At 31.0% G+C, this 26,029-nt stretch overlaps 1 protein-coding gene across 2 annotated transcripts in view; it reads left to right on the top strand.

Moving 5' to 3' along the window:
- Nucleotides 1-26,029, top strand: part of LOC113402147 (neurogenic protein big brain) — a 70,935-nt gene continuing 44,906 nt past the window's right edge. For both annotated transcript variants that reach the window (XM_064220716.1, XM_064220720.1), the window contains exons 1-2: nucleotides 1-492; nucleotides 10,319-10,445. In XM_064220716.1, the coding sequence (XP_064076786.1) occupies nucleotides 159-492; nucleotides 10,319-10,445 (461 nt within the window). In that variant the 5' untranslated portion in view covers nucleotides 1-158. The remainder of the gene's footprint in view (nucleotides 493-10,318; nucleotides 10,446-26,029) is intronic.

The following is a 26,029-nucleotide window of genomic DNA, read 5'->3' as shown; positions in this document are numbered from 1 at the left end:
TTGCCGCGACGAACCACTCCGAGCCGGTTCTCTGTAGTGCGTGGGTGTTCGTTCAATACGATCTAGCGCGCGAAATACGTAAATGTTAAGTCAATACTTTATTGTACAGTCGATGTTATGTCGAAACATTGATTGATTAAATATTAAATTTTATAAAAATGGGCGAACAAACGTTCAATATAGATGATAACAATTTGGAACAGCATATAGTTACTTTATTCGAAAAGTTAGAGTGCCTAAGAAAGGATGCGAATTCGAACAGTGATAATGTGTTGGCCGGTAGAGTGCCGGCTAGGCTTGAAGTGCGGACACTCTCGTTATGGAAGGCTGTAGTGGCAGAGTGTGCGGCGTCCTTCCTCTATGTTTTTATAGTGTGTGGAGCGGCGGGCGGAGCGGGAGTTGGCGCGTCCGCCTCAGCTGTGCTTCTCGCCACTGCACTCGCTTCCGGTTGTGCTATAGCCACACTAACTTTATGCTTTGCTCACATATCTGGTAAGGTTCATTTTATCATATTATTGCAATATTTATTAAATTTAACAAATTTATATATCCATTCAAATAAATTGTTAATGCTTACGGTAAATGCTATACAAGTCTACACAAAAATCTTTTGTGTACAAAAAATAGTAGTTTTCAATTGTTATAATTTTATTTAAGGCGAGGTTACACCCGAACTATAAACCGCAAACGTGCGCACTACCTGCTGATTATAGCCATCGTTATCTTTGCCCAACATTATTGTTTAACTATAATACAATATAATATTCGATGTAATATTTACGTTCTCTTGAGACTATTATTATCTAAAACATTGAAGAGTTCAATATTATTTCCAGTATTATATTGACTTTATTCATGTCTTATTACATTGATAATATAATTTAAAAAAAAAACCTTTTTACATTTATAGAAAACTTAATATGTAATGTATAAAACCTGGCCGTATTATGTATAGTCATAATATGTTAGTCAGTTCTCTTTTGTTACAGTTACAAGCAGATGTTCGTCATTAATTTAACCTTTTTTTATTCCGACGATATCTTAACCTTACTCATGAGATCTTCCATCTAAGCGAGAGTTTATTTCAATGTTATAAAGGTATAATTAAATTTAATAACAAACATCTCGCTATTAGTTCAACTTGATATATAATTGAAATATAATTTATTCTATCAGTTTATTATTATTACGTAACCTAAAGGACTATATTAAAAAAAAGAACTACAATGATGTTTCCAGAAATTGTAACGTTATAGAGTGACCTACTACAAAAATAAAAAAAAACGTGCCAACTTAATTATCTTAGTTGCGTTGAAACTTTGGTATTTTTTAATATTATATTAATATTTATAATAAATATAAATAAATAAATATTGGACACTCATACATCACTCACATACATTACTCTGATTCCAATGTAAGTAACTGAAGCACTTGTGTTATGGAAAATCAGAAGTAACGACGGTACCACAAACACCCAGACCCGAGACAACATCGAAACTAATGAATTTTTTCTACATCAACTCGGCCGGGGATCGATCCCGGGCCGTCAAAAGCTTCGTTTGACACTCGCAAAACTTCGTTCTATTATGCTAGTGTGCCTGTACTAAGTGGCCACTATTTTTTTCGACACGTTCTCAGTTTTGACAGTTTATCTAGACATAAATAATCAATTAATATAATTACAAAAAGTAAATTTATTCCAAAGGTAAAACCTGTTTGTCTTATTGAAATGTGTCCAGCCGAGTCGTTCCGATCGTGTTCGATTTTCGATTAAGTAATATGAAAACAAATAAAATTCCGTATTTATGATGAAAGTAAGATAATACGCACTTCATCCGTGATAATGTTAATGTATGTTAAATTAATTCAATACAAACACTTTATATCATGTCCACACGTGTACGCCCTTCACCCTTTAATCGCTCATCATAATTTTATAATAGCGGTCATGGATAGCGGCAACAATAACATTTTAAATTATGTCACGTGGACAATGACGCGTGTCCGGACGCTCGCGTCTTTACAATCGAGCTTAATTCTCAATAATGCAAGCGAGTTGGCAGCAATAAATCTTGAAATAAAAATAATATATCGCGGTCGTCGACGTCGCCCTAAATTTAATTTTTCACTAATGTCCACTTCCCTATTTTAAGCACAGATTATCGTCGTATAGTAAAGTCCATGTGCCAGATAATTATGTTAATATTTTTACAATATATGAATAAAAAAAAATATTAGATTTTAATTTTATCGTGAAATCATTTTGATTACATTCCATATCCCTTAAGTGAAATTTATTAAATTTGAGCAAAAATAGATTTCTATTAGTAACTCTAGATAACATTTTCAAAATTAAAATCGTTTCGAGAATAAACGTATGAATGTAGGTAAAAGAAAAGAATAAATTAAGTTTTATAAATCCTCTTCGGAATAAGAAGTTTCACGACAGTTTTTAATATGAAACCCTGTTTTAAAAACTCTTTGGTACAACACCCATGGGTAAGAAGCGAAACAGAATTTAATCAAAAGTTAAGAAATAAACTTTTTCTTTCCATAAATGTAATTAAAATTGCTACAAGTATAAGAATATTAAATTAAATAATAATATTCACACTACTGTCTGTAACTTTAACTAAAAATCTCGAGAAATCTTAACAATTACCTCTGATTTTTCATGTGCTTAATTTGAGTTTGTTTCAAATGACGTGAGGAAACCTGCATGTGTCAGATAATATATTGCCGTACGTGTATCCCCCTATCAGCACTGGATCAGCATGAAGAGAGGAAATTGTTACAGTTCTAGGACATTTGGGCTCTTATTTATAACTTTTAACGTATTTATAGCTACGTACCTAGCGAAATTTAATAATTGAAAATGTATAATATAATTTAATAACTGAAATTATATGTATGTGGGACGCGTAGAGCCAATTTTGTAATTAAATTTAATCCTAACGTTTTCCGGACATAATCTGCCTGTTTATATTATTTTGAATATTTAATTAAGATTTATTTGTACGTAAAATTGGAATTAATTTTGTGCTTGGTTCTTTATACAATCTATATTTGAATGTTGATTAATGTATCCATACGTATTTATAAGTACAAATATAATAATATATATATAAACTCGTGTTAGTATCCATGTAGCGTGCTACATCTGCCTTTTGAGTTATAATATGAGTAGTCAGCATTTTTTAACTAATCAACAATGATATGTAAGGCGGTAATATATTGAGAAGTCGCACTGCGGGGTAGGTTAGGTTAGGTAGGGCGTAGTTTGTCTTAAATATATTGAGCACGTTGCCGGTGCTGTGTCTTCAACCGAGTACCTACTTACAAGTTATTACGTCTGTCTCAGTACCTACAGAAAGTTAAAAGCTACTTGAATAATAATTTTAAAATGATCTTGAATATCTTTGTGATTTTAGTACAGTTCCAGACTTACATAACAGAAAATTAAATTGAAACGAATTCTGTATAGAAAGGTATGCGCTATTTGAGAACTATTTTAATGTACTTTTGCTGTTATAATTTACTAGCTGTGCCCGCGACTTCGTTCGCGTAGTTGTCGGAAACACTATCATGATTATCGTTTGATTGCTCACGTTGGTTTTTGTTATTATAATCGTCAATAAGATTTAATAATATGTTTTACAGTACTTCAGCGTAGATTATATTTTTAGTTTTATTTTCTTGTGGTAGAAGAACATACTGATTTTGCCCGCAACCCGATCTTGACAACGCGATATATAGTTGGCCGTGTGAAAAGCAGTCTTGACGTAAATCGATTCCTACGTGTTTAAATGTTTGGCCCTGTGATTTATTAATGGTTACGGCAAAAGATAACTTAACGGGAAATTGAATTCTTTTAAAATTAAAAGGTAAATCATTTGGAATCATTGGGATGCGAGGTATAAGCACTGTTTGACCAACTGCCGGACCAGTCAAAACTGTTGCAACGATCACGTTATTGCGAAGGAATTTTACTTGAAGGCGGGTCCCGTTACATAAATTTGGTGGTTTAAGATTTCTGAGTAAAATTATCGCAGCACCTATTTTTAACTTCAGGGAATGTGGTGGAAGGCCGCTCGGGTTTAAAGAATTGAGAAACTCTTGTGGGTAATGGACAGCATCTTCTTGATCCATTACATTATCAATAGATGGGTAGGTAGTTATATCGCCTGGAAGTTTGGTTAAAATTAGGTCGTTAATTTCGTCAACGCTACTATTTCTCGCCGCCAATATTGCCCTTTGACACATCCATTGGTAATCTTTATTTTCTATTTCGACGATATTAGGGTAAACTTTTGATATTAAATCCTCTATGCTAGTCACTTTTTCTCCTAAATCGCGATCAATTTCAATTTTATTTTCAGAATGAGGTACTTTTCCATCTCCTATTAAAAGTAACTTTGAAGGAAAATTTGTACTTCCTCCCCCCAAATGTGCTCTCATATTCGTAGATAGTTTTAAGGTATGGACAAATTTCCATAACGGTGAACTTTTAAGGCAAGACCTTACAATGTCTGCTCTAGTTCCTCTTAAAATTACCGGTAAAGTTTGTCTAAATAAATTACCAACATCTGTGTTTTTATTGCTTATTGTTATACGGTCGATTATGACAACCCTTTTCTTAAACATAAAAGAAATATTGTACAATAGTGTACGATTGCGAATATTTTTTTGTTAACAATTCGAGATGGCCCAGTGGTTAGAACGCGTGCATCTTAACCGATGATTTCGGGTTCAAACCCAGGCAGGCACCACTGAATTTTCATGTGCTTAATTTGTGTTTATAATTCATCTCGTGCTTGGCGGTGAAGGAAAACATCGTGAGGAAACCTGCATGTGTCTAATTTCAACGAAATTCTGCCACATGTGTATTCCAGCAACCCGCATTGGAGCAGCGTGGTGGAATATGCTCCATACCTTCTCCTCAAACGGGAGAGGAGGCCTTAGCCCAGCAGTGGGAAATTTACAGGCTGATTATGTTTTATTTTATGTTATTCGATGCTTGTGTATCGACATCTGGATGTAAGACAAAAGAAAAAGTCAATTGTAAATAAATAAATCACAAACAAAATTCATACTCTGCCAAAACAAACAAAACGTTCAACAGGAAATGTAATAGTAAATCTGAATGACTTTTCTTTGTCTTGGATTAGGAGAAAAGTTCATGAATTGTAATACCTGACGGTAGACATGTTTGCTTAAACACTCAATTTTGATTCCAATTTTCTGTCATTATATAGGACCACTATGTACGTATAGGGTTTAAAAAAACATCAAGAAGAAGTGTATTTATCGATAGACCAGATTTACAAATTTGGAGTATATCATATATTTACAAACCTACCTTGGCTGACACCGCCTCCAAAAATAACAATAATTTTAACTATAATATATTATCGTAATAACTTTGCTGACTTTTAAATAGTCTAAATATTTTTAATTTCATTTTACATAGTATAAATCTAAAAAATATTGTGATCATTGTTTGTTATTCATAGGTTTGTGTTAAGTTAGATTTAAAGTGGGTAGGTACATACTTATCTCCTTGCGTGGAAACACAGAACGTACCTACATATTGGTAAGTAGAATAAGTTACTTGATTATTAAGTTGTAGAATAATAAGCAATTATTTTTTACTTTTTAGAGCATATTACTTTTTTTCTCTTTTGAAGTCGATTTTTTTTTTGTCAAAATTTTTGTTTCTAAAAGATTCGGCCGAGTATCGCTAACGTGCTCCTTAGAATTGTTCCGTTCCCTTCCGTACCGTTACTTTGTCAAGGATCCTATGCTCAGAACCTTACCAAACTTTCACCATAGTACCCTTGAAGTATATCCTTTATAATAAAAAAAGAATCATTAAAATTGGTTGGCACAATTTTGAGTTATTCACCTATTTATCGCGCACATACATAATGCACATTTAAGACTTATATCGTTTTTATAGGGATACCATCATCGTAACAGGATAAAATTAAAATGGGGCCCCACGGGAAGCACTACCTTTCAAACAAAAAAAAAATATCAAAATCCAGTGAAAAGTTATGAGGTAACAAACATATAAAAAAAAAACAATACAGACGAATTGATAACCTCCTCCTTTTTGAAGACGGTTGAAAACAAATAATATTAACTTAAGCGTAATAAGATAAACAAACCGAACAATAAGAAGTTTAGATTGTTTCTCCTTTGGTGTTATTATTTCATAAGGTGATTATAGTACAACCGTGTTGAATATGCTTGAACGTAATAGAAATTACTTGAAATATTGAACTACTAATTTATTTGTGTAGTCATTTTAAACGATATTCACCTATTTGCTTATTTGCATAATTTATTTTCTCAGTGATGATTAATCTGCATCGGTGAAAGTATCGCTCGCCATTTTGAACTTTTTTACGTGTGTAATGTAATTTTTATACCTTATTTATACTGTGAAACGTTTGAATTGTTTACTTGCAAAGTACGAAGGAATGTTCATTGAAATTTTATCTTATATCGTAAGTTAAAACTACAGCAGATTATGATTTAAATGTAATCGATTTTAAACGATAAAAAATAATGAGCAAATAAGCTGATAACAAAACCTAATTTTGATAAATAATTTAACTATTAAGAATGTTAATTTTTTTAAGTCGTTATGTGCATTGCTACTTCGCAGAACTACACCGCGGGTGAGAGTGGCGAGCGCGGCGGCGGGGCTGACCCGCCTCCCCCTCATCCGCCGCCGCGCCCCGCCTGCTAGCACACTCTTAACAAATAGACATATAGTGTCACGGACTTTTTTTTATTATTAAAAGAGGAATATATCTTTTATACACATTTTTTGAGTAACTTAAAACGTTTATGCTGCGCACGCATCGAAAGTCCATAAATGTGAATAATTTTCCCCGTTTTTGCAACATTTCTCACTGTCGCTGCGCTCCTATTGATCGCAGCGTAATGTTATATAGCCTAAAGCCTTCCTCTATAAATGGACTATTCAACAAAAAAAGAATTTTTCAAATCGGACCAGTAGTTCCTGAGATTAGCGCGTTTAAACAAACAAACAAACAAACTCTTCCGCTTTATATATTAGTATAGAGTATAGATGAAGCGACTCTTAATTTTGAATATATGTACAAAGCCGAAATCTTTCATCTATGTGAGAGAAATATTTCAGACCTGAGACCGACTAGAGAATAAGTAATCGATGATTTGGTGTACTATAAATTTTATAATATTATATTTTTGAGATTGTGAAGGTGATTATTTCGTTCCCGTATCATGTAAAAATTAATTTCATTTCATTTCATATCACAAAAATTCATTCATTCATTCAAACAATTCTACCTAAATTGAATAATGAATAATATTAATAAAAATCGATGAGAAACATGTCGTATATTTGTGAAGGTCACCTTTCTATTAAATCTCCTTCGTACATCGTGGTGTACTCGTAAGCTAGTGACTAATGGTTTGTAACAATGGAAATAAGAAGTATTAATACAACATGTCAGAGTTAAAATCCGTCTTGAAAAGTGGCGGGTTGAGCTATTTTATTCACGTCTGTTAAACTTATTCAACACAATACAAGAGTAACTTTTATTTATCCAGAGTTAGGGTTATATCATTCATTTATATTGCTTAAATATTCTCTGTTATTAAAAATCATAAAACTTTGACTTGGGATGTATTTCTTTTGTAATTTAGAAGGTTCACCTGGTGATACAATGTACTCGTATAATTGCCCATTTCTCAATAAGCTGCATTAGAAGTACTTTCACTAGAATTACATCGAAAAAAATAGTACTGCTAGAAAATCGTATGTAAAAATGTTTAAATTTAAAATATAGAAACGTCGACTGTATCTAATCGAAATTTATAGTTTTAACAGTTATCAGGTTAAGATAATTTTTCGTTATTCTAACGTAGAGCTAAAAATATATAAATGATGTTAATGAAACAACGGTACGTCTAATTATACATACGACCTTTTATGCAATGTAATTTTAGATAGACATTAGATAAACGATAAACGCTCCCCTTACAATTCAATGTGGGCAGGAAATCGTAGCGTAATAAAAATATTCAGTTTCACTTAACAATATCCATTTATTTTTGTTCTGCTTGCACTTTTCCATCTATTTACGAATTTAGTTGAGTTTTTGGAAACTATTATAAGCTACAATCTTGTAGTCATATGTGATGATAGTACACAATTAGAATACTCTATACCTATTATTTCTGGTAAGGCCTTGTCCAGACTTGACGGAAATGGTAAAACAACATCAATGTCTCAGCCAAGCATAAACTTTTCGGGCAAAATTATAATTATATCGGGGCAATTAATTTTTAAGCTTAAAACAGCCTTCTCCATAACCGATACATGAAACAATAACACGGATATGTATATTTTTTACATCTGAATTGTAAACATTATGCATTCGTAGTTGAGCGTTCTCTTTGTATCCCACGAGATTGGTTTTTGTGTGTGGTAATTTTGCTTTATGTTTTATCGCACTGCAGTATGGAGAATTTGCAATTTTTATGTCCCCGAGGCATGACTTTACTTTTGTTTTCAGTTTGTTTTTTGAATACAACGATATAAACTCGAACTCTATTAATTTATATTATTTATAAATATAATAATGATATTATAGTAAAATTTGCTATTGTTCTGTTTTGCAGGGTTGTGATGTTATTGATTATATTTTTATATATTTCATTAGTTTTCTATATTTTCTTGCGTCTGGGTGTTTGTGGTATCGACGTTACTTCTGATTATCCATAACACAAGTTCTTTAGCTATTTACATTGGGATCGGAGTGATGTATGTGATGTTGTCCAATATTTCATTTAATATTAATTATATATTGTTTTTATTTATTTATGTAATTATATTTTTAATTATTTTTTTATACCAAATAATTATCATCGCGTACTGTTTTAGTTATGATGTATCGATAATTCCATTAAAAACTTTAAAAAAATACACAACAGACATACCTTAATGAAATAACAAATTGATAAAATATGTATGCGAGTTTATTAAATTTTATTATGTCTGTTGATGTAGCTCACGATTGCGCTTATAAAAATTTATATCTTCCTTTAATTTATACGTTTAACCTCAAACAGTTATGCAAATGACTCTGGACTTAGCGGTTAAGCTTTTGATAAAAGCGTACATACAGTTGCAGCTGGATGGTCTATTTCAGTTTTGCCTTTAGTCGTATGAAAATTTTATCACGTCTATTTTTAAAGTTTACATAAAAATACTATTTAAATTAGATTTTAATGACATTTAGGTCAAGTTGCACATAAAAATAATATTTCAATATGTTTTCGTTTTAATTATCTTTTATTTAATTACGTTCGCTAATTGCTTGTCAAAAAAGCGGACGTTTTGGAAAGAAATATCTCAGACCAGATAAGAACCGACGAAAGAACCTCAGTGAGACTTTTTTTTAATAACGCACTTACGATTAATATTATTATAATATTTATTAATATTTATTTCGTTTCTTAAATTTACATTTGGACTTCCTAAATGATTATTTTAAATCGTTTTTTTGGGATTCTGATTTAAAACTAGTACATTTTCATTCGAAATACTAACCGCGTGTATTTAGGGTCAAGAGCTAGTGAGTTGTTAACTGTTTCTTGTATTATTAGTATGAAGGTCTCAAATTATAGGCAATATTGTTATGTTTTACCAAAATACATTATCTTATGAGAATCGAGGGAAACATTAATTTTTGTATAAAAAAACATTAGCAAATAACAACAAGTTAATAGCTGTCTTCTGCAAGATAAAGATTGATATCAGGTCCAATGAGTACTTCAAATTAGAATACCATAGGACATTACTTAAAAAATAACTAAAATACAAGGTAAGCCGTATCCACATGACTTAATATTCTTATTTTTTTACCGCGAATGCTTCCGAGCTGAGTATACTCGCCAATCCATTAATGTGGGGTTCCATTGTGACTTAGCATCTATAGTAATACCGAGAAAAACTGTTATGGGTATATATACTATAGTGTGTTCTCATTTGAGAGTACATTCGTTTTTACACATTTTACATTTGGAGAAGAAAAAACATATTTTGTTATATAGTATATTATTATAACACCAGACCTACGTACTACGTTGTTCAGACATTTAAAAAAATTGTTAACTATAATTTTATTATTAGCAACATTTTAATTAGATTTTTTTAAATATATGCATAAGATACAATATATCTTAAAGGTTCGCGTGACAGAGCCATAAAAATCTCTAAAATTGTTTTTTTTTTTTGTTTGTTTTGGTTTAGGCGCTCATGTGAACCCTGCGGTCTCCGTAGCACTGTGCGTACGACGCCGAGTATCGCCGCTACGGACGGCGCTGTACGTGGCTGCGCAGTGTGGAGGCGCCATAGCCGGCTCTGCTGCTATATACGGGTAAGTGTTGAAAACTATGTAGACTGAATAAAAAAGGTTAATATTTTATTATTATATATTTATTTATAAAATAATTAAACAAGCTGTTCTATACAAAAAGTATATAGTTGTATTTAATCAACATAATAAGTAGATACCAATTCAATTTTCAAAGCAAATTTACAAAGATTTTTATAATTATAATATGTATTTAAAAGTACAAAGTTTATATGTACTTGTACATTTTACATTAATGTACTCGTTCAATATTATAATATAAGTATTTAAGTTTCAAAACCGTAGTAAAAACGTTTGACAGCGAAATGTTTTTGTTTGAAACGGATTTAATTAAAGATAACTCAATAGAAGGCCATTATTCAATCTGATAAAAAAAATCATCGATCAGATGGAAATAGCCGAATGGCATTTAAATTGCAGTTTTTCACTCAAATAATTTATCAGGATATTGGAGCAGGGCTACTATCTACTGATACGCGATGCTGAGATATTAATGGAACACGAATAATTATCCTCAAATTAATGTTTCTAGACCCATTTTATATTTTAAATTATCTCTAAAACATGATAAAAAAATATATATAAGTTATTTATTTAGTATTGTTTTATATTTAATTGGTTCTTACGCATATATAGTTCCGGTCTTCATCTTCGTAAAATATTGAAACTCAGTATGTTTTGAAAAGGACCAAATTTAAAGAGTCTCCGAAGGCCTGCTACATAAAAGTCCATGCACTCATTAAGAGTAATAATAACATAAATGGACATACAGCTAATGTGAATAAAACTAGGTTACATTAAATAGGGCGGGAATAACTCTGTGGAAATTTTCAGCGTCATATTCAGAAAAATCCAATGTCTGCTTTCTCATTGGTTGGTTCTGATTTGAAATATTTAATGTACTTTTTTTTTACGGTTTTGATGAAAATGAGGTATAAATTCAGAAAAACAATTTACTATGATTTTTTAAATTATAATAAAAAAATAGTGAATAGTTTTTGTTGTCGTTGAATTTTATTATAATAGTTTCCGAGAGGTGTCCCCGTGGGTACCTGAGGCAACGCGTTTAACAAAACTACATCATGGTCGGTTTTATAGTTTGGGCAAATACTGACATTTTTTTATAGTTTATCACTTAGGTCTATTATAGAAATGTAGAGAATAACATTTTCAGTTATTGCAGAATAATTTATTAATTTACATTGACTGTTCTTTTTACTGATTTTTATAAAATATAAATAGAAAATTTTAAATTTTAATACATTTAAACAATTGTAAATGAACTTACTTAAAGTTGTGTATTCATGAGGCTATTGAGATTTTTTAGGTAAATATTTAAACATTTAATCAGAACAATTGCTTATTTCAAAGTCAAATGAGAGGATTTAACGTAAACAAACTAATTTCGAGCAGCGAGCTCTTCCCACTACCACCCTCGACGATTCTATTATTTTGCGTGAAACAACACACACTCCAGAGATGAAATTAAAATAGCTCTTTGAGTATTTACTATATTCGAGTAAAACCCATATTTTTTATACTAATTATAATTATTATATGAATGTGTATGTATTTCTACGCTGCAAGTATCTTCCATAATTTGTAAAAATATATTATATATTTGTATTTTGCTAAAATTCATACTTTATGTATTAATACATTTAAGCATGTATGGTTCTTTTATGTATAGTATAAAATAAATAATAATATAAATTTCAGCTTATTTGATTAGGCGGAAATGGTGTAAAATTTAGTGGTAAGGTAACATAATAATTGTTTAAAGTTTTTAAACAAACATACAAATGTAACCTTATGTTGAATGTTTTTTATTATATGCAGGTTTCTTCGCGATGGTTGTCTTCGCCACCGAGCAAGAAATTCATTATTATAAACAAAAAAATATTTTGGAGTTATTCCGAGACTTTATCACTAGCTAGCAAACTTTAGGGATACATAAACCAAACACATAAAAAACCGAGGGTTTTCTATGCGTCTGAGTTGACTGAGTTTTAATTCAAGGAAGTTCATTACAGTATAGAATTGATTTGGAATCGTTTTTCCATTCGTAACTAGAAATAACGATACTTCCTTCCAATTTTCCGAATAGCACCGGTAATAAAGGCTGCCAATTATCAGCGTCGTCTCATTACATTTACTCAATAAAGAAGATTTTATAGAGACACGAATCGATTCAATGGAATTTAATATACATTACTAGCGCTCTATATACTGTTTCAGTTCTGTGGGTCGTTGAATTGTCCATGATATGTTACAAAAAAGTGCTATCTTACGAAATGTATTTTTAATTAAATTCTAGATTAGAGATAAAGCACTTTCAAACAAACTTTTTAGCCTTGTTATATTCAATATAAAATGGCAAGTGCATACACATTCATATATTTACGTAGGTACTTAGAAAATGTAGCGTATACTACCGTAATGTACATTACATTATTTTTAATTGAAAATACTTACGTAATCATAATAATAACCATCAGCGAATTAGCAAAATATTAATTATATATAATTATATTTAGGTAAAAGTAATATACGGAAAATGTAACTTTTAGTATAAGATTGTTGCTAAGTTAAACGCAAATTATAAATATAATTATATCAATAGAAACACTCAATTTGTCTAAAAAAAGGCAATTACGTTTAATGATCCTAAATATAAAAAGGATGAAGTCGAATACTTTAATTAAGTGGATTTACATGAAAATATTTTAGGCTGAAGGTCTAATTAAATTTGTGACGACGGGAAATTTTCGTCCGCTCAAACGACAGGAACCTGGAAAAGTCAACACTTAATTTAATCAGTATAAGTGGAATGAGTTTGGGCGTTTTATTGCTACATCATTACCTTACAATCCGATTTTTTTAAATAGAATTGAATATATTTTTAATTCGACATAAGATGTGGGCTTATTAGAGCCACCCGAGGTTAAGTGGTTTACATTTTGTACCTGCATTATACTGGCTCAATTATTCTTCAAGCCGGAACACAGTGTAATACACATATTATTATACTTACAAATAAAGATGCTTCTAAGCAAAACTCGTATATTGTTTAAATGTTTTAACATTCATGTTGGGTTTTTCGATCGATTTCGTTAACGTGACAAATCATTGGACAAAGTTCAAAATCATGGACTGTTATTATTTACTTAAATTATCTTATTTATTCTCGAACCATTAGTAATATTTGTATTAGAAGATTGGGATAAACGCAACTCTTCTGATGACAGTTTTTATAAACTACTTATATTAAAATATACTTTTTGCTAAATACGTACAAAAGTGACATTTAGATATGTATATTGGCGCTGTTGATCGCAATAACTTTCCATTCACAGTATAACCTTCGCCGGTGAACAAGGTTTAACTATAAACAATACATGCTTTTTTTAAAAAAAAATGCTGCTAACATTTTGATTAGCCGACAAATATAAACGTAACAATTTCAAATTAGATATGTTTTCGAAAATGGAAACATTCATAGATTTAAAGTCATGTAAGTATTCAAAAATTTAAAAATTCCGTTCATAAAGTCCTTTAGACTTTGCAACGTATTTGGAAACTAAAATTTTAGATTTCTTTGCTATTTACATGCAATCACCTGGATACTGATTCCGATCGATAAGATCCGATAGTATCGATACAATCGTGTTTGAACATGTCTGATGTTTCGATATTAGTTACACATTCGACGAGTCCAAATAATTTGACATGTTTACTCGAGATTATTATGTTGGTTTTGATGATTGAAGTGTTTGTACAATTTGACATTTTGTATAAAATTTTATCTGACGTATGATGTAAAAGAATTGATGTACTTCCTTTGTGAAATTAAAAAGTTTAATGTTTGATAATATATGAAACTCAAATTCAAAATTCTGATCACATTCAATTGGAAAATAATTTCAATATTAAACATACATTGCACTAGCATGTTGCATTTAACTTATTTATTGATAGTTAAAATAAAAACGACAGTCATTTCGATAAAAGAAATTGCATAAATCTGATACACCTACAATTATTTAAGCGTCAACAGCTCAACGATATTCTACATATTAAATCTCTTACAAGTTTGATGTTGCTTCCTTGGGTTTTTGATCGTATCAGCTTCTAACACTCGTTTTATTTTTAATTACAAAAATTAAGAAATTCCTTGAGAAGTTTCAACGTTTTGTTTTTTATGCCGTTAGTAAAGTTGATCACAATCTCTTAATTAACGCAATCTGACAAACCTACAAAATTTGCTATCCTTTTCGAGTTCATACGTGAAAAAGAGATAGAGCTATATTTTTGGTACTGCCAAATTGGTTTATAGGTTTACATCAATCGATTTGGTAACATATTGTTCATGTAGATAATAATGGCCCAAGTTTACTATATCGTTGAAAGATATTAATATACAGCCAATAAAGTGAAATTAAAGGCGTAAAGGTAAAATATACAAATTTTAATACAGAAATATGGTAATATGTCGGTTGTGTTTGTACGAGACATTATTGTTTTAAAAGTTGCAGAGGATAAATTTATCACATCTTTTATCATTAAATTTAAAAATACAAACAAACAAACAAATAGATTACAAATGTCTTATATAAAATAGTTCTGAAGAAATAAAACAATTTAATTTTTGTGTTCGTCGTAAAAGTTAACATCATCATGAATGAAAATGAATAAAAACATCTTTAATTAATAACCTATAAATATACATTAATATAATTTTAAAATGCACACGGGCAAAGTTACAGGGTACAAGTTAAAACAGTAATTTTGTTTAAGCGAATAAACTCCGTAACATGTTTTTAAAAAATAAATGCAATATGAACAGGTTTCCGAGGAGTTGTAACACCAGTTATATTTGTGCATCTGCTGGGTATATTTAGGGCGCTATAATTTAATGTTCGCTTCAAAGGTATGAATTCCATCGAAATTACATTTTCGATAATGGATTTTTTTTTTTTGTTTTTGAACCATCTATTTAGAGACGTTAATGTGTTGGTTGTTTTATCGTGTTTATAAGATAATCAAGATTAAGATAATCATATTCAAATTAACAATTGAAATTTTGGTATTATATTCAGTCAATAATATCAATTTATTTTCGAATAAGATTATCTATTTAATATTATTATTAGAGCGGTCGTCTAATATAAAAATAAAGTAACAGCCTTTAAAAGCCCACTGCTGGGTTACTGGGTTTTCTTTTTGAGGAACAGGTTGATGGAGTACACTAAACACGTGCGTGTTTAGTCACGATGTTCTCCTTGATTGATAAAACATACATTTTATTAAACTTTTATTTTTCAAAAAAAAAAAAATGTTTATGATATATTACAGAAATGAAAACTTCTTTTTATATTATAGTATAGTACTAGAGCGATGTCTTGAATCGATCACTTTGTAAAACCAGCTGTTAAATTGATATAATATTATTTAGTATGTATTAAAAAAAAACTGATGTCTCCACTAGTAATACTTTCAAGAGTTTTGTATGTCGTTTGTTACGTTATTGGAAGTGAAGCTAAGGAATCTTACCTAAGAGGCAGCAATCTCAGAATATATAGATAACTAGTGGGCGCCCGTGGCTATTCTCGCGTTTTTGGGCATAGTGGCTAAAAAAGTAGCCTAAAGGAAGGACTCCTTTGGCTTTCTTAATAGAAATATCATAAAATTTGGTTCAGTGATTTGGCGGTGAAACAGACAAAGAGACAGATTAGAGTAACTTTCGCATTTATAATATTATTGTAGATATAAGTAACGCCCTGTAATTATCCCACCGCTGGGCTAAGGCTTCCCCTCTTCACAAGGATGGGGTGCTGATTCCAATATCCTGTTCTATTACGGGTTGATATTTTGATATAAAAACCTAACAATCCACACTGTATTATACCTATAAGTTCTACAACTCATTCAACGTTCAGAACTTATTTTAGCAGATTCAGATCATGTACGCTGTTGATCTTACGTAGGTAATGAAAGTTTTCTACAAAAAAAAGATATACACACGTGTAACTCGGCTGAAGTCCCGTCTCTGATAAGAATATGAAAACAGCGGTCCTCGGATAGGAAAACGAAAATCCCTCGAGATCCGATTGCCCTAATAAGGAAGGGCACTCGTACGGTTACCTGGTCGACTTTACAAACGTTCTTTATTTCATTCAAAAGTATTAGCGTTATCATGAATACCGGCTTATACCCGATTTTATTTTATATTGATACATGGAGGATTTACAGAAAGACGTTTTATATAGTCTTGGCTATTACTCTAATGGACTGGTTTTGTGAAAGGCGTCAGACTGTGATACTGGGCAGAGTTCAACTTATTTCACGATTACAAAATCAAAATAGCAATACTCATAATTTTTTCTTCTTTTAATAATTTATATGAAATATGTTTAATCGAATAACAACAGGTAAATTTGAATCGTCGCCATAATTCTTGGCTATGTTACCGGTTCGGAATGTCGGATCTGCCGAGAAGGACGGACAAGTCTGTTATTTCAAGAACGTTTACGATTCGTATAAACCGTAAAAACAATGAATGCTGTGCATTATTGTCGTGTCTGTTTATATATAATCATGTTTTATTTATAATATATAATAACATATTTATTAAATACGCTAATATATTATGCTAAAAAAGAATGAATGAATGAATTAATCATACGTAATATATTAATTAAAACTGAATATTATTTTCTATTTGCATGTTATTTTAAATATAATTTAAATACTTCTAGTATACAGTTTATTTCAGTTTCGTGACGGCTTTTGTGATATTAAATCATCCTTATAGTACAATTCAATAATAACAAAATAATGTAGAAATAAATCTTTATGTATTTACATCGAAACAAGTCGAATAGCATATAAACCGATTGGCCTAAAAGTCAAAGATGGCCTAGCGGTTGGCACGATATGCTCCTTAACCGACGATTGCGGGTTCAAACCCACTCCAGCACCACTGAATCTTATTGGGTTTAATTTGTTTTTACAATTCATCTGCTCGGCACTGGGGGAAAAAGGTGAGGAAGTCAATTCAATGAATTTAGCTTCACGTGTATCCAACAGGTATCAATTCCTAAACTAAACTTCACCTCGAAGGGAGAGGAAGCCTTAGCTCAGCAGTGGAACATCTACAGGCTAACAGCTTTAGTTGTTGATGATGATGATGCCAAAAGACACGTAAAATTAAATATTTCAAATAAATATTTAATGTTCCACAAGCGAATATTTAAAACAATTTCATAATGAGTACAAACAAAAACGTTCTAATAGCTAAGTTAATAAACATTAACAGTGTAAAAGTATACACAATTAAGTCGTAACCCAACCACCGTCACTACCTGTTTCTCCTGACTAATCTTCTAATGTATTTCACACAGGTAGAAAGACTTTGCAGAGAACGAACTAGCTTTCTTAATACTTCAATTTAAAGCTGAGTGTTTTGTGTTATTATTATATTTTGTGGCGATAATAACACACACTAAGCCGCTCCGCGTTCGAAACCTGCAATATTTAGGTGATTTTGAAAACTGATTAAAATTACACCCAGACGACACGTCAAGAATATAAGTTAGTAAGAAACAAAAGTATTTTACAGTAATCTATTCTCCGCATCTGCACGCAGTCGTCAAAAAAATAGCCGGAAGCCAGGTGTGAGCCACAAATAACTTAGTTTTTGTGTATCGATAACTAGTCAACATTAAATTTTGAGTTTCAAAACGAATCGTCACTAACATATGTAATATTAATATAATTTCATTTTCTCGTTTTATTGTGGCTTAGCTTTATTGCACAACTGTAATAAAATATTAATGTACTCAAATAAATAATACCCATTTACCGATGAAAATAAATATTAAAAATATCCTTAATGCTGATATTAAAATGCTAACTTGACTGCCTCATTTGTCTAGGTATTATAAGACAGTAGACTTCGAGGGGCGAAGTTCAAACCCTAGGTCGGGCTGATAAAGAAATTATTGGGATTGTCTTAGTATGGTTCAGAGCAGGTAGGTAGACCCTGCTATTGTTACCGACAGCAACGCAAAATATTTTTGAAGTAAAATAAGGGCCATATATTGAATAACGTTTTACAAAGCCACTCTACTTGAATAGTAAGCCAGACCTATGGCCAGGTGATTCATTCGCTTATGTCTTTGTACTATGAAGGCAAAATTGGATAAATCATCCTACCACACTGATTTAAACTGTTTTTATAAATAATCTCGTACTTAAAGATATGGACAAAATATCGTTAAGAGACCAGTATTTGTTGGAGAATATTGTCACAAGTGTATACACCGAGTTGCATTGAAGCAGCACGGTGGAGTGAGCCCAAAAACTCCTCAATGTCTGTACGCACTTTCCCACGTTTACGCTTTTATACGCACAGAAACGTAAAACCACTTTCGCCTTTATTAATTAACTTATAAATTAGTTTTACCAAAACTAATTATATCGAATAAAGATAATATATGACTAATAGATTATCGAGATACAAGTGAAGCAGACTTGTGCAATGCGAGATCCGTTTATTGTTGAGGCAAAAAGCCGCTTCTTTGAGCTTTACTTAGAATAAAATAAAAATAAATTTAAAATTTAAAATAATTTAAATTGTTATCGAATTAGATGTCGGCTGTGCTATTTGCTACTAGCGATACTCGCTTACAGAAATATTTTTATAGAGCATATTGATGTTTGTTGGAACTCTTTGTTTGTACAGTGTTTCCATATTCATGTCTAAGCATCTTAGATGTTGAATGTGCCGTCCTTTTAGATATTGGCGAAGTTATAAAAAACAATAGGCACATGAGAGGAGGATAAGATATATTAGACCAAGTGTGAAAATTATCTAGGACTCTAAGTATGCATATACCTGTTTCATGAATATATTGCTTTTGACGTAAGGTTCACATGGACACGCCAAAAAAACAATTTGGAATACGACACTACCATTACTCGTCATTGTTACTGAACACCTGCTCCATACCATTGTGTTAGTTACATTTACAAAAGCTCTTTCCATTTGTCAAAGCTGCTACACCTATTGTGAGAAAAAAAAAAATTACCTGCCGTGTTAAAATGTGAGTCATAGTGTAAATTTACGCAATAAATCTGGACAGAAGTTGCCAAGGTTGACATTCTCTGACATGCTTGTAAAATTTCTTAAAAAAAAAAAACTAATAATGCAACCTTTTTTGTTAAACTACGCACTGACCAGTACATTGTCATTTACTAAGAAACGAAATAATTTAAACATATAACTTTCATTATACTATATATACATATGCATTTCAAAACTTCGAGTTAGTTTTCAATTAGCGAGCAAAACCGTGAAATGAATAAAACAAGAGTTGGAAACAACAATTTTAACTTTATGTCAGTAATCTAAATAAACACAACTCGCAGTTCCATTGAACAAATAAAAGTAGTATTCTCAAAACTAAACGTAACAGCTGCAGTTTGATGTTTGAAATTTAATCTTCTAATTAAAAACTGACAACGTGCAGTGAATATATAGGTAGTGTAGTACAGAAACATATTTTAAATATCCCACTTGTGGACTAAAAACCTTCTATGTTGGTAGATATACATGTGGAAGACTCTTGCTATCCTCACAATGAGTCACTTCACCGCCGAAAGCGAAATTTATAAAGGCGAAAGTAACTCTGTACCTTCACACATATAAAGAAAGAAAGAAATGTTCATTAGGACACGACACAATTATAAAAAAAATAAAAAACATATTAACTTATTATTAATTATAACTACTAACTTAATCTACAATAAAAACAAAATAAAATAATGATAGTTAACGTGTCCTAAAGGTGTACCATTCAGCTTCCAAGTTGGGTTCCAAGAACCCAACGCTGTAAACAGCTTAATCGATTTAGATGAGATTTTGTATGGAAATAGTTTGTGTTGTAGGGCAAAGGCTAATTTTTTTAATTCACTCGTCGGGGTAAAATGTGAGATGACGGTTCGTCTGCTATAGTTTGTTGGGTTTGATACCGCAATCATAGGTTAAAATTCACGTGTTCCCATCTCTGGACCATCTCGGCCCTCAAATTGTTATTATTTAACATAGCTCAACAACAGAGCGATCGATACCTCAAAAAAGAGAACTTATGAAGAAATGGAAAAAGCTCGCTAATGCCCTCTAGGGTCCTATCGACAGTTTTAACTCTGACGATATTAACTAGAGCAAGATTTAAGAAATGAAAACTCATTCACGGTAAGAGTACAAACTATTATAAAACACGTCCCTGCGGGTAAATACGGTGGAGAATGCTAGATAAGTTTTGAATTTCGTGAAACTTACAATGCACCAGTGAGTCGAAATTTTCGCTCCGTTAGTTACAAAGCCATTTGAGAAAGAGCTGTCAGAAATGTACCCCACAACGTGATTATAACATTTTTTTGTACATTCATTATTATTTGGAATAATATTACATGCTGTATGTAAATTATTTGGGTACGTTTTAATGAAAATAATATATCTATGTGTTTGATCAAATGGTGAATACGGAATAAGAGTCGGTCTTCATATTTTCCTGCTAAATAACATTATATTTGTTTATTTTAGATTCTTTGTGGTTATATGTTTATATTCTTAAATAAATGTTATAAAATCTTTATATATTTCATTAGATTATAAAATTAAATGACTACTATTTTCGAGATTTATAAAGTTATGTTCACAAGCAAATAGTGAGCAAAACTATTTAAATAAATTATTAATTGAAAACAAAATTAGCTTAAAATTTTATAATCTATAGCGTTTAACGTCTTTGTCTAACACTTCATTATCTAAATTCTAAAATATCTTAAGGATCTCCAAAGTGCACTGAACTTGCGGCAGATGGGCACACGTGCAGGCTGCGCTTACGCACGTGTATCCCCTCTACAGACATATGCCTGTAGACACCATACACCCTTTTGTAGCGGCCATATTAAATTAGACCAAAAAATAAGAGTGAAGTTATATAAATTCCCAATAAGCTGAAAATCTGTGAAATCGTTCAAAATATAATTAAAATTATTTAATTATAAGTAAAATTAGAAAGTTCCCCATCCCTCCCCTGTTTGGAAAAAAAATTATTCAAGGTCAAAGGTCGAAAAAATGAGTTTTTTTGATTTTAAACAAAACGGTAAGATTTATCATAAAAATACCTCAGACAAAAATTGTAGGTCATACAATTATCTATAAAAAAGGAATAACTACTTTTTTTCATACGAGCCACTGTTTCTGAGATATAACGATTCAAAAAGTTGTTAAAGTTGTAATCGTCATAATATGCACACGCCATTCCACGCCACCTATGAGGTAGTGTTATTGCCATCTAGCGTATTAACATTAATATCAGCATTGTTCGCTACGTATTGAATAAGTGTGCCACTTTCTGGAGGTAGGACATGAGGTGGACGATGAAAAACTGCTGCTGCCTCGTACATTATTGTATCATTGTAAGACGCACATAAACCAAAAGAAGAAAAGATTTCTATAAGACGTTTAGATCCGAACCTTCGATAAAAAAAACTGCGAGGCCTAATTGTAATTTTGACTTAAAAGACCTTGGTCGAACAGCAGTTATGATACTATGGCAAAGATTTGTGCATATTAATTTTAAATGATCTAAATTTGATCGTTTATTCTTTAAGATCACTCGTTCCACAAAATATGTTAACGTTTCTGGGATTTCATTATTTAAATCTTAAACATGCGACCTGGTGGAGGGTAGGTAGAATTATCAAACACTACAGTTTTAATATCTTCGCGAATAATAGCTGCAGCTGCGTCTAGGACTCTGAATTGTTCTTCTTTTTTATTAATTTTTTTTTTCATTAATATAATATAATTATACACTCACCATACTTCAATTAATAAAACTCTGTAAATTTATAAATAAAAAAAAAATCTATTACATAATGAGAAAGCCGAGTTAAAATCTTATAATAAAAGTGTATTTTCATGACTGTAGTCAAAATCGTATACATTATCGTATCAAAATAATGTATTCAAATTCATAAATAATTTATCGTTATAACGTTATTTTAAACGCACGTGTATAGTAAATGTACGATCAATTTTAAGCAAAGACTTATAGTAATATTTATGTACTTACCTCGCAGATCACATTTCAACATTTTAAATCATTTGTTTTTCTTTATATATATATATAAAGCTTATTCACTACACCTGCTCAATTTCAAGCTGTCAAACTTTGCGTAATTCTCAAAGATTTACAAAGATATATCGTATACAAAGGATTTGAATGTTCTGGTGAATTTTATGACAGATATATTTTGTAAAGAAGTATGACACTAAAGTTATACATATTTCGAGCATGTATATTGCTCTATGAATATAAAGCGCTCTTGAATTTACGTGAATTATTCCCTTTTCCCGTATTGCTTTAAATAATTTAACTAAAATGTTCATTGTAATCCTCATTCAAAGTTTATTCAAATGCACTCTTATCAATTATTTTGAATATTAATTTAGCAATTTTATTTAAAACTTGAAATCAGCATATAGATGATACGTTAAAGAAACGGAATTTTCTATTTTATACGAATTATATAAAAAAATAAAAAAGTTAAAAATTCTTCTAAATGTGCCACTTCTGGACTAATAAGACTTTCTCTCCATGCTCTGAGTACACGAGCTACTGTAAGCTCGCTGAGCAGTCATGTACGTGTGCATCAATGTAAGCGTTATAAGTGGTGCATTATGCATCGAATTGGGTCGTTTGGGCTTTCTGAATCTTGGCTGGCATGACCAGGAAAAATATTTCCGGAGATACACAATGTGGCTTTAGAGCTGGAATAGATATTTTAATACGCATATATCGATATGTATCAGAGATATGGGTGAAAGCCATAAAATGCCCCAATAATGCATCAACAAATCTGAAATCAGCAACAGGTCATTAATGAATTGTTACAGGCTAGAAACTACTACTAATATAAATATAGATGATAACCAACCAGGTTATAAATGAGCGCTTAATTTTTCTGCGCGTATATGTGTGTGCTTATAGACATAATATTTTTCAAGACATAATAGAGTGCGGAAAGGTGGGAAGCCTTTGTTGATAAATTGATCGATGTGTCTTCTATCATCTCATATGATGGCTATTCATAGGCATCTCTGATCCTTTTCTATACTGTACTCAATGTTCATTTTAAGAATAGGCTGTGATAACATTGTTTACAGTTGATTGTCTTAGTTTAATTCTTTTTTAGTGCAACGTGCAGAGCAACTTACTACACATAATACGAAAATCGTACACGTAGACGAATACTGTATCGATCACACGTGGATCGATTATGGGACCATATTTGTATTTGGCTAAAATACGATTGCATTTCTATATTTTACAAGTTTTAAATTTGCTTAAAATTTATCTCGGACTTTTCAGTTGATGAAAAACGTTTCTATCGGTAGGAATTTTAAGCCACGTGTTACTGTCAAGTCGTCACTAACATTCGTTCAGAAAAAACACAAATATAATACTTTAGGTATGAATATCAATATTCTATCCCTTTTTGTTGGGGTTCACAGAGCAAAGCCTATCATTTTTGTTTGCATCAAGCGTCTCAAGTTATAAATAAACTAAGAAAAAAGGTTTCTAATATAAACTAACGCCTTCATATGGTTAGGGTCTAGAATAAATAACAGAACAATAAAAGAATTTTCAAATAACCCAAAACTAAAGACTTGTTATATAAAATCTTCATAAAATGTTTTGTAATATCAGTAAACATCCCTTCAATCATCATAATCATTCCTTCAATCGCTGATCACGTCATATGTTCAGATTTTTTGAGAAATAAATAATATTATGTAGTCAATTTTTATGTTTATCACAAGAAATGTTTTCATAAATGAGACAGTTAAACATTTCCAGTTTGTTTCACAATAAACAACAATAATAACAAACTCGTAGCATGGATATGAATGCATGTGAAGTTTCGTTGGAAGTAGGTCTTGCATTCAGCATTCTAAATTTCGTAATGTGCTGCGGAAGTCATTAGCATTAACTAGTTTTCAACTGTATCACGTGAAAAGTTCATACATTATTATTTTGATAAATTTTAAAAATAGAAGCCGATAATATTCCCTGAATATGTTAAACATGTGTGTTGCCTGCTCATAATTAAATATTTCCTGAGCATTATAATGTTGTGGTCTTAAAATTATATTGTTTAAATTTCGATTGTTTTGGTGGCTGAAATTAAAACCATGTAGACATTTTATAAATAAAGTTAATTTTATCATAGCTATCGTAGTCGAATCGTTAAGAAAAAATAAAAATAAAACATCAAAGAATTGTAACTTGTCCCTTCAGACTTAATTTGTACTTACAGGTATGATTAAGATCAAGCATAAGCCTATTTATTATTCATTAAAAAAAGCTATTTCAGACAAAAATAAGGATATTATTATTATGTATTTTTTGGATTTGAGAATACTTACTTTACCTTTTTTATTCTTAGTTACTTACTAATAAGTTATTCATTATTATTAAATAACAATTTGTACTTACAGTCGTAATATATGTATTAAAACTGTTAGTCAAACTTTTTGTGTTACTTTATTTAGAAAGTTCAATTGAAAAATTACTTTTACGAGCAACATAGTGGTTACCAATCAAGCAATTTAGTTTAACTATTAAAGTGGTTCAATTGTTGAGCAAAATGTATTGTATACCATCTTATGTCCTCCTAGTTTATTATTTTTCTAGTATTGAGTATATTTCATTTTCGTTCTTTCAGGTTCGTTTTTGTTTCGAAATTGTACACACACACACAGAACACAAAACCACTAATATAAAATCCTAAATACCAATGACTTAAAAGTCGGATATTATTGCATCTGCATCTTAAACGAAGATTTTGGGTTCGAAGCCGGAAAATCATTGATAAGTTTCATATGCTTAATTTATGAATAAAGTTCACGTCATGTTTTGCCATAAAGCTGAACACCGTTTTTTCTCTCCTCTTGAGAAGGTTTGCCCAGCGGTGGGCCATTAACAGGCTGTTACTTTATATAACACTAAAATTGTGTCAGATTTATAAAATACTGTAAGCCAGCGCGATATCTATAGGTAAGGATCACTAGTGCTACGTCTTTGTCAGCCTGCCTCTTGACATAGAAATTGTACGTCACAAAATCTCCTACGGGTCTGATGCGAGACTACTTTTATAGGTACATACGAAGGTTTAGGAACAAAAGTATAGGCTATATTCTAAAGTGCTCTTTTCAACGATCTAACAATAAAAGTGCCTACTTCAACCCCGCTTTTAAAGGGCTCGAGACTTGAGTGAACATTCAAGATAGTCGTTTTGATTTTGATATCTTAACGACATTATCTTTTTAGAAAATGAGTTTATAATTGTTATTCATTAATTTAAAGTCATTAATTAAAAGTGTTGCCAGCTTACATAAATAAGAATTTCCACATTTTTTAGTTATTACAAAATACATGTAATCATAAATATTAGGCCAATTAATGAATGGATTCCTTATTTATTTTATTGGAATAATGAATCGGAAG

The sequence above is a fragment of the Vanessa tameamea genome, chromosome 2, assembly GCF_037043105.1.
Source record: "Vanessa tameamea isolate UH-Manoa-2023 chromosome 2, ilVanTame1 primary haplotype, whole genome shotgun sequence".
NCBI lineage: Eukaryota > Metazoa > Arthropoda > Insecta > Lepidoptera > Nymphalidae > Vanessa > Vanessa tameamea.
This window is presented reverse-complemented; position numbering and strand designations above follow the sequence as displayed.